Genomic DNA, 10,397 nt, shown 5'->3' with positions numbered 1-10,397 from the left:
ACCTTACAACTCAAAATGATATTTATGTTTCTGGGAACTCCAACCTTAATGAAAAGGCCGAGACCATTTGGGTGTGTTGCTGGATTTCCAGTAATCACATTTTGGTGCTAGAAACAGAGAACTTATATTGGGGATTTATCTTCATCTAAGAGTTATAAAAGGAATGAAGTTGTCTTAGAGATTGTATAGGTTATAGATCTAGCGACTTGTTTGAAGTTAGGGTTGTAGATCTTGAGTTTTTACGTTCGTAGACAAGGTTAGGGACATAGAATAGGAAAATATCTTGGAATTTCGCGTGGAGAGTAAAGAAAGATTGTGGAAGTTGAAGATTGTTAGATGGTCAGAGCACCAGATCGAGCAAGGCATGTGATAGCATCAAGAAGAAGCAAACGTATAGAGGCGAGGAGAGGAAGGATGGAACGGGCCAGAACATCATCTGTAAGAGGCAGACAAGAAGAGAACCGGCGGCAGACGGACGAAGATGGCCTCAGGGAAGGTTTAATGCACACATCCGATACAGACACCGTTGTCGAGGAGGAGATGACTAGCGAGGATATGGAAGAGAATATCGGAGAAGAAAACATGACGTTAGACCAGCTAAGGGAGACGCTCCATCGTGAACGAGAACGGGACCGGGACTTGGTGGAACAACAGGTGCAGTTGGGAAGGCATAATTCTAGGTTGAGGCAACAAAACCGGCAACTTAACGAAAACATGGAGATAAATTCCATAGATTCGGAAGGAAACACTATATCTTCAGAGGAAGATAAAGGAGGACGAAGAAGAAGACGACGAACGAACGAAGACGAAGAAAGAGACTTGAGAAGAGCACTGGAGATCTCACAATGGGAAGATCATAGGCGGAGACATGAGGAGGAAAAAATGCAGGAGGAAGAACTGCAACGTCGGGCGAACCTTATCCGAGACGAGGAAGAAAGGCGACGACCAGGCGAAGGGAGGCTTAGCGTGATAAGAGGCCGTCACCATGAGGAGGATGGAGGAAACTTGAACCAAGAAGTCCTGAACGAGTTGAGAGACATGAGGGCTTTAATTAATAACTCACGAAGAGGTGGAAGAGTACAGTTAGCGGAAGCAATAGAGGAAGCAGATAAATCCCCATTCACCTATGAGATCATGCATACGGACATCCTGGAGAAATGCGTATTACCAACGCTTGAAAGCATATTCAGTAGATCGGAAAGTGCAGTGCAATACTTGAAACAATATACTCTTTCGCTGATGCAATGGGGCCCAAATGACGCAGTACTTTGTCGATATTTCCCCGCGAGCTTAATGATGAGTGCCAAATATTGTATATATTTATCCCTTTTTGTTGGCATTTAACTCATCTTTTATGCATTAATTCTACATTTTATCCCATATTCTGTATTTTCATTTTTTTCAAGAATAAATATTTTTATTAATTAATTTTGCATTTTTAGGTAATAAATAAAGTCTGGATGACTTGCGGAGCAAAAAGAGCAGAAAAGTAGTGAAAAGCCGGGAGAAATCACGCAAGGAAGCCGCGAAGAATGGTGCGCACAACCTCATTTTCTACACACAAAAACGCCTCCGTTCTCAGCCATCAGATCAGTTCTCAGAAGCATCCGATGGTCGCTCCTTCATAGAGCATCAAAATCTGAAGTCTCTGCCAAGCACCACAGCGCTGAAATTCCAAGCCTTCAGAGTAGATGGTAGTTGAATGCAACGGTTGCTCCCTTGCTGTTCATCAAAGTTTGATATCCCCGCCTTACACTACAGCACCTAACCTAATCTAGCACCGTTCGTTTCGTTGTATCCCTTCATCCGACGGTCGCTCCTCGCTTGCCTCCGCATCACCGTCCGATCTACCTACCAGCTCCACATCTCACGGCTTAGTCACAAAACATCAAAAGTTGATGAAGCCGCCACACACTGGAGCACCAAACCCTATACCAGCTACCCAAACGCACCCTCCTTCTTTCCATCGACTTCTTTCTCCCTCACCCTCTGCAACCACCATCACCCTGCCACAACCACCTTCTCCCTGCCGCGCCACCAAACGCCCTGCCACAACCACCTCGAGCTCACACACTGCCACCCTATCATCCTACACGTGATTGGTAGCTTCCCCCATCCTTCTAGCCCTTTATCCCATCAACTTATTACCTAACCTAAACCCTAGGTTATGGGTTGATGGATTAACGTGTGCTAGAGAGAAATTGAAGGCATGGAGAGGTAGAGGAGGACAAATAGAAGCATGGGTCGAGTTTAATTTGATGTTGCTACATCAAATTAGGTAAAAAAAATCAAACCCTAGTCTACTGTTAATTTGGGAATTTTTTTTGGTAGAACCCTAATTGTGTCTGTGGGTATAAATAGCCTTGTGGGTGTTGTTGTAAAACTTTATGCTGGACTAGCCAGTGTCCAGAACTATGTTCTGTTAATGTTTTTCTCTTCAATGTGTTCTGTTCAATTTCACTGCATATGTTAAGGTGCTGTGCTCCTGTTTAATCATGTATATGTTTTACTTTTAATATCCTGTTTTGATGTTCATGTTTTTGTTTTAATTTCAGTTATGTTTCATGTTGTTATTTAATTGTTTTAGTATTTTGTTCAACTGTTTAGTGTTAAGTTTGTGCACTGTGAAGTGATGGAATGCTAGGCTAGAAGTCTTTGAAGCACTGAATTGATTGAGTAATGGAAGAAATCAGTGCTCAACTGTGCTTAAGATTGATTGTACTGTCAAAAGACAGTCAATGCTAGGAGCACATCAGTTGAGCAAGCTGATTATCTTGCCATTCCATTTTTGTATGCTTAGGATGCACTGATTTGATTGAGCATTGGGAGAAATTAGTGCTCATAGCAAGCTAATTCTCTTCCCATTCTTTTTGAATGCCTAGAGCCATTGACTTGGCTTTGTTTCTTTTTCTTATTCATTTTCCTTAGCTATCTCCACATCCCCTGCCCTTGGCTTAGGCCTTGGTTCACTTGCATTGTTCTTTGCTTTTGCCCTGTGTTGCCCTGTGTTGCTTCCATGTTCATTTTGTTTGCTATTTTCTCCTGCTGCATTCACTGCCTTGTTGTGCTGCTGCTGTGCATTCTCTGCCAAGCTGTGCTGTGCTGCCTTGTTCACCCCTAGCTGTCACTGCTGCTGCTGCAACCCTGTTGCTGCTGCTGTTTTTCTTCCCCTTACCTTGTTCTGCTGTTGTTGCCACACTACTGTGCAGTATTGCTGCTGCTGCTGCTTTCTTTGCACTGCTGCTGCTGCTTCCTCTCCTAGGCCCAGCCACAGTTTAGGTTAAGGCAAGCCCAAAGGCCTAGCTAAACCAAGCCCAGTTTCTAAGACCAAAAGCCCATCAGTCCATTGAACTTAACCAAAGCCCAGTTCATTAAGGCTCCAAGCCCAAGTTCATTATTAAGGCCCAGTTCAATTCAATTTAAGACCAACTGAGTCCAAGGCTCAGTTCAACTCAAAGGCCCAAGGCCTAAAGCACTTCATCATTACAAAAAAACCAACTAAGCCCAATAGCAATTTAGAGCCCAATAGCAACTAGAACCCAAAATAGCTAGAAACACTCCAAACACTCCCAATCTCTGTGGATCGACCCGTACTTGCACGAGCTACAACCGACGACCGTGCACTTGCGGTATTACTGTAGGCCCGCGTTTCACACTTCGCTTTTATTTTTATACGCCTCCCCGGGCCTGCCAAGTTTTTGGCGCCGTTGCCGGGGATTGGTGCTGTGTTTTTCTGTGTTTCTCTTAGCTATTTTTGCATTTCACTGCATAGCATTTGCATCTGCATCTGCTTCACTTCATTTGTTGTTGGACCTGCTGTTCCGAACCTGTTTTTCCTCTGCTGGGACGCCACCAAGGAAAAGAACCAAAGCCCAACTGGGTTTTTGCAACAATATCAGAGCAGCTGGGCTGTGCTTAAAAGGTAACCCATTTAAGAGAACCCGAATTGTGGGCTTCCAATTTTTTAATTGTGGGCTTGTAATATTAAAAGCCAATTTTTGGGCTTCTCTTATTTTCTGTTGGGTTTGTAATAATTTATTTGTGGGCTTGTTTGTTTAATTTGTGGACTTGTATTTAATTTTTGTGAGCTTGTTTAATTTGGACTTGTATTTGTATTCTGGGTTTTTAAACCCAGCTGAGCTTGTAACCGATCACGCTAGTTGAACTCGTTAGTGGGCCGAGTACCCAAATTCTAGGCCGAGATTTTGGACTCAGTTCCACCAAAAGTTTTCAACCAAGCGGAGCCAAAGCAAACGCAAAACAAAGTGGGCTTGCTCCCATTCAAAAACCAAATTTTATTTTCTTTTAAAAAAAAAAAAAAAAAAAATTTCTCCCAAAAAAAAAAAAAAAAAAAAAAAAAAAAAAAACCAAAACCAAATTTTTTCTTTTGCTCCCATTTAAAACCAAATTTATTTTACTCCCATTTTAAACCAAATTTTCTTTTTCAAATATATCCCACAAAACCAAAATTTTCCCAAAAATAAAAAAAACCAAATTTTTGAAAACCCATTAAAACCAAATAGTGGGCTTTGTGTCTTTTCAAAATGGGCCAACCTCGTGCTCTCCATGAATACATGTATCCGTCAATAAAAATTCCATTATCATGTATTGTATTACCTCAAACCAATAACCCTTTTAAAATAAATGCAAGCATGATACAAATACTTCCTATATTTCGAGGGTTCGATTCTGAGAACCCCTATACTCATGTAAGAGAGTTTGAACAAATTTGTCGGACTATGCAACCTGATCATATGTCCGAAGACTCTCTGAAATTGCGTTTGTTTACATTTTCTTTAAAGGAAAGGGCCAAAACATGGTTTTACGGTTTGAGACCACAATCAATCAACACTTGGGACCAACTCACAGATCTATTTTTCAAAAATTCTTTCCACATCATAGGACCATCGCTATTCGTCAAAGTATCAATTGTTTTGTCCAATTGGATGAGGAAACTGTTTTTCACTATTTTGAACGTTTTAATGATTTGTTGAGTGAATGTCCGCACCATGGAATTGAGAAGTGGAGACTTGTCGTCATCCTCTATGAGGGACTAGACTTTAAATCTCGAACCATGGTTGAGTCTATGTGTAATGGTGAGTTTATTGATAAATCTGTGGATGATGCATGGAATTTTTTAGCCGAGATTGCAGAGAAAACCCATCAATGGGAATCCGTTAGGGAAACAGGAACAACACCACATGATATGAGTCACCCCCATGAATTAGAGTTTTATTCTTGTAATAGCTCCGACCTTAGGATTGAAAATTATCCTAGATTGCAAAATCCCTATCATGATGATGATGATGATTATGATGTTATGTTAGAAGAACATGTCTATACTGAAAATGTTATGGAACCTTTGGGTTCAAATACATTAGGCTTCTCTGCCCCGACCTTAATGCATGATATTTCTTCTAGTATTCCATGTGATGTTTCCCCTGATGTGCCGATACACGAGAATAAATCTGTTGATGATGTTGATAATTCTGATTGTGATCTTGCCAATTTGATTGATGATTGTGAGCATGATGTGACATGTGTAGATGAGTTAGGAGATTTTGATTTGATTGATAATGATATGCCTATTCTTCTACCTAAGTCACAATCTGATGGCCTTCCACCCAACCTAGATTTGGTTTGTACCCATATTGTCAAACCGATTTTTCTGAAAATTCCTAATCTAGGATTGGAACTGTGTGCTCCCAAGTCCTCTTGGACTATTTTGCTTCAAAATATAACACTTTTAAAGAGCCACAGTTGGAATGCATTTCTTTGCCCATCCCGAAAACAGTCCATTATGAGTTAGACCTTTTGAATCCTGAACCCCTAAAATTAAAAGATTTTGTGCTTAAAAGTAAACCTGTTGAAAAATTTTGGTTTAGGGGTGATTCATTCGGTTTTTCACTCTCACTCCCATTTAAGTCCAATTTTAGTGTTTTGAAACTTTCTATGTCTCTACACTTTTTCTTTTGGGTTGATCCTCAACTCTTTAGACTTTTGGTGTGGTGAATTTTTTGTATATAATCCAGTAGATAAATTTTAAAAACCCTTTTGTTCCTTTTGTATATATTTTGCTAATCCAATATGATCTCGGCTGAAATATGTTGGATTTTTGCCTTGAATAACGGAGTTTTAATTCTGCTTTCGCCGAAATCGGGTATTCTCTCTCCTTTTACTCTACTCAGCATGTCCCTTTCCATATGTTGCATTTTAATTCTTTCCATATTTTGAAACATTGAGGACAATGTTTAGTTTAGGTTTGGGGGTATAGAGTAGATACCATGATAATTTGCCATAATTGAAAACGAACTCCTTCTTTTTTGAAAAAATTGAAAAATTCCAAAAAAAAAAAAAAAATTAAAAAAAAAAAAAAAATTAAAAAATCATAAAAATGGAGCTCATTTACCTTGAAATGTTGACTCTTGTGCAAATATGTATTTTTAGGAGTCTTAGTCTAGATATTTAGGCACCCTGATTCTAGCACAATTCACATAGTGATAAGAAATTTGCACGCGCACGATCTACCAATACATGTATGGCCTCGATCTTCAAGGTGTTTGATAGGAAGTTACGATTGCCAATCACTTTAGAATACTGAACGAAACTTGACTAGCTTGTTCTTTGGTTGGTTGGGATAGAAGGTGGAGGTTACATTAAGAAAGACAACCATCGAATTTAACTGGGTGCATCAAAAAGGGCTACCTCTTGCAAAGTGTCATGTAATCTTTTGTTCCCTTTTGTATATGTATCAAAAGTGTTTCCTTGTTCAAAAAAACGATGTATATATTCAGAAAAAAAAAATATCAGAAAAATCCAAAAAAATCAAGTATTTATCAATTCCATCATCTCTTGTTCCAAAAATAAAAAGAGATTTGTCAATGTAAATAAGAGTCATGTAAAGAGTTCTTTTGTGTTTCGTTGTAATAAGCAAGGAGGGTGTATGCCATTGATGTACAACGCGAGTAATTGTGAAATACCTCCAACTCATTCACAATTCTCGTAAAGTCCGGACAGCTAGCTAGATTTCGACCTCAGTTCTTAGCCTGAGAAACTATCTCTTGGTGATTAGTAGTCATAACTTCAGATCTTTCTTTACACATGTGTAGATACACTTTACACTCTTATCACATGTCTTTTTTTGTTATCAGTGCTAGGATTGTGCCTTCGATAGCTAGATTGACATCTCCATTTTGCTGTGAGCTTAAACTGTTTTGCACATGTCACATTTGATGGAATCTGAGCTTATATTTTGACCTAGAACTTTGTAGGTACGTTCTAAGCAAACCTTCACGAGACTTCAACTCGTCCACTAGGGACACTTAGTGGTTTAAAAGGCTTAGTGCATATGCTAAATGCATTCGAGAGACCAGCGACAGTGGTATAGTTAGGATTTCCTTAGTTTTGTTTTACTTGAGGACAAGTAAGATTCAGGTTTCGGGGTATTTGATGAGTGCCAAATATTGTATATATTTATCCCTTTTTGTTGGCATTTAACTCATCTTTTATGCATTAATTCTACATTTTATCCCATATTCTGTATTTTCATTGTTTTCAAGAATAAATATTTTTATTAATTAATTTTGCATTTTTAGGTAATAAATAAAGTCTGGATGACTTGCGGAGCAAAAAGAGCAGAAAAGTAGTGAAAAGCCGGGAGAAATCACGCAAGGAAGCCGCGAAGAATGGTGCGCACAACCTCATTTTCTACACACAAAAACGCCTCCGTTCTCAGCCATCAGATCAGTTCTCAGAAGCATCCGATGGTCGCTCCTTCATAGAGCATCAAAATCTGAAGTCTCTGCCAAGCACCACAGCGCTGAAATTCCAAGCCTTCAGAGTAGATGGTAGTTGAATGCAACGGTTGCTCCCTTGCTGTTCATCAAAGTTTGATATCCCCGCCTTACACTACAGCACCTAACCTAATCTAGCACCGTTCGTTTCGTTGTATCCCTTCATCCGACGGTCGCTCCTCGCTTGCCTCCGCATCACCGTCCGATCTACCTACCAGCTCCACATCTCACGGCTTAGTCACAAAACATCAAAAGTTGATGAAGCCGCCACACACTGGAGCACCAAACCCTATACCAGCTACCCAAACGCACCCTCCTTCTTTCCATCGACTTCTTTCTCCCTCACCCTCTGCAACCACCATCACCCTGCCACAACCACCTTCTCCCTGCCGCGCCACCAAACGCCCTGCCACAACCACCTCGAGCTCACACACTGCCACCCTATCATCCTACACGTGATTGATAGCTTCCCCCATCCTTCTAGCCCTTTATCCCATCAACTTATTACCTAACCTAAACCCTAGGTTATGGGTTGATGGATTAACGTGTGCTAGAGAGAAATTGAAGGCATGGAGAGGTAGAGGAGGACAAATAGAAGCATGGGCCGAGTTTAATTTGATGTTGCTACATCAAATTAGGTAAAAAAAATCAAACCCTAGTCTACTGTTAATTTGGGAATTTTTTTTGGTAGAACACTAATTGTGTCTGTGGGTATAAATAGCCTTGTGGGTGTTGTTGTAAAACTTTATGCTGGACTAGCCAGTGTCCAGAACTATGTTCTGTTAATGTTTTTCTCTTCAATGTGTTCTGTTCAATTTCACAGCATATGTTAAGGTGCTGTGCTCCTGTTTAATCATGTATATGTTTTACTTTTAATATCCTGTTTTGATGTTCATGTTTTTGTTTTAATTTCAGTTATGTTTCATGTTGTTATTTAATTGTTTTAGTATTTTGTTCAACTGTTTAGTGTTAAGTTTGTGCACTGTGAAGTGATGGAATGCTAGGCTAGAAGTCTTTGAAGCACTGAATTGATTGAGTAATGGAAGAAATCAGTGCTCAACTGTGCTTAAGATTGATTGTACTGTCAAAAGACAGTCAATGCTAGGAGCACATCAGTTGAGCAAGCTGATTATCTTGCCATTCCATTTTTGTATGCTTAGGATGCACTGATTTGATTGAGCATTGGGAGAAATTAGTGCTCATAGCAAGCTAATTCTCTTCCCATTCTTTTTGAATGCCTAGAGCCATTGACTTGGCTTTGTTTCTTTTTCTTATTCATTTTCCTTAGCTATCTCCACATCCCCTGCCCTTGGCTTAGGCCTTGGTTCACTTGCATTGTTCTTTGCTTTTGCCCTGTGTTGCCCTGTGTTTCTTCCATGTTCATTTTGTTTACTATTTTCTCCTGCTGCATTCACTGCCTTGTTGTGCTGCTGCTGTGCATTCTCTGCCAAGCTGTGCTGTGCTGCCTTGTTCACCCCTAGCTGTCACTGCTGCTGCTGCAACCCTGTTGCTGCTGCTGTTTTTCTTCCCCTTACCTTGTTCTGCTGTTGTTGCCACACTGCTGTGCAGTATTGCTGCTGCTGCTGCTTTCTTTGCACTGCTGTTGCTGCTTCCTCTCCTAGGCCCAGCCACAGTTTAGGTTAAGGCAAGCCCAAAGGCCTAGCTAAACCAAGCCCAGTTTCTAAGACCAAAAGCCCATCAGTCCATTGAACTTAACCAAAGCCCAGTTCATTAAGGCTCCAAGCCCAAGTTCATTATTAAGGCCCAGTTCAATTCATTTTAAGACCAACTGAGTCCAAGGCTCAGTTCAACTCAAAGGCCCAAGGCCTAAAGCACTTCATCATTACAAACAAACCAACTAAGCCCAATAGCAATTTAGAGCCCAATAGCAACTAGAACCGAAAATAGCTAAAAACACTCCAAACACTCCCAATCTCTGTGGATCGACCCGTACTTGCACGAGCTACAACTGACGACCGTGCACTTGCGGTATTACTGTAGGCCCGCGTTTCACTTCGCTCAATTTTTATACACGTTCCCGGGCCCACCACTTAACAGGAGAGGCATTAGCCTGATTTGATGGACTCCCGGAAAAGTCAATATCATCATTCAAAGATTTGCAGAGGATATTCTTGACGACGTACATAAGCAACAACTTGTTGAGGCCAGGGATAGAGACACTGTTCAACTTGAGGAGAAGGCCAACACAAAGCTTGCTGGGGTTGGTCACGAGATGTAGAACCGTATGCAGCGAGTTACCCGGGAGAGTTGATGAACGAAACTTCATCTTATCCTTCGTGAATGCTTTGATCCCAACGGACCTGCTGTACACACATATATTCATTATTCGAAACTCGATAACGATGAATGAGCTGAGGGAGTAACAGGAGGAATACATAGCGTTGGAGGAAAAGCAGAGGCAGGTCAGCGAAATGACGTTGGCCCCAGCAAAAGAAGGGAATTCTAGGCTATTACCAAGGGAGGTGCACGCAGTAGAGGATAAACTCGGGGGAGGAAAGGGAGAGCCAGCAGTTCCCGTCCCAGCGAAGCTTGTGGCCGTCTCGAGTGGAGATTATGAGTGGATTGATCAACAAAGGTATGAGG

General features: G+C 40.8%; 1 protein-coding gene across 1 annotated transcript; it reads left to right on the top strand.

The window, feature by feature from the left end:
- Nucleotides 1-336: 336 nt before the first annotated feature.
- LOC113352700 (golgin subfamily A member 6-like protein 22) lies at nucleotides 337-10,032 on the top strand. Its single transcript, XM_026596492.1, has 2 exons — nucleotides 337-1,201; nucleotides 9,917-10,032. Exons 1-2 carry the CDS (start codon nucleotides 337-339, stop codon nucleotides 10,030-10,032), a joined length of 981 nt encoding a protein of 326 aa, XP_026452277.1.
- Nucleotides 10,033-10,397: the final 365 nt, after the last annotated feature.

This window comes from Papaver somniferum, chromosome 2, assembly GCF_003573695.1.
Source record: "Papaver somniferum cultivar HN1 chromosome 2, ASM357369v1, whole genome shotgun sequence".
NCBI lineage: Eukaryota > Viridiplantae > Streptophyta > Magnoliopsida > Ranunculales > Papaveraceae > Papaver > Papaver somniferum.
Note: the sequence above shows the minus strand (reverse complement) of the source record. Positions and strands in the feature narration are given on the sequence as shown.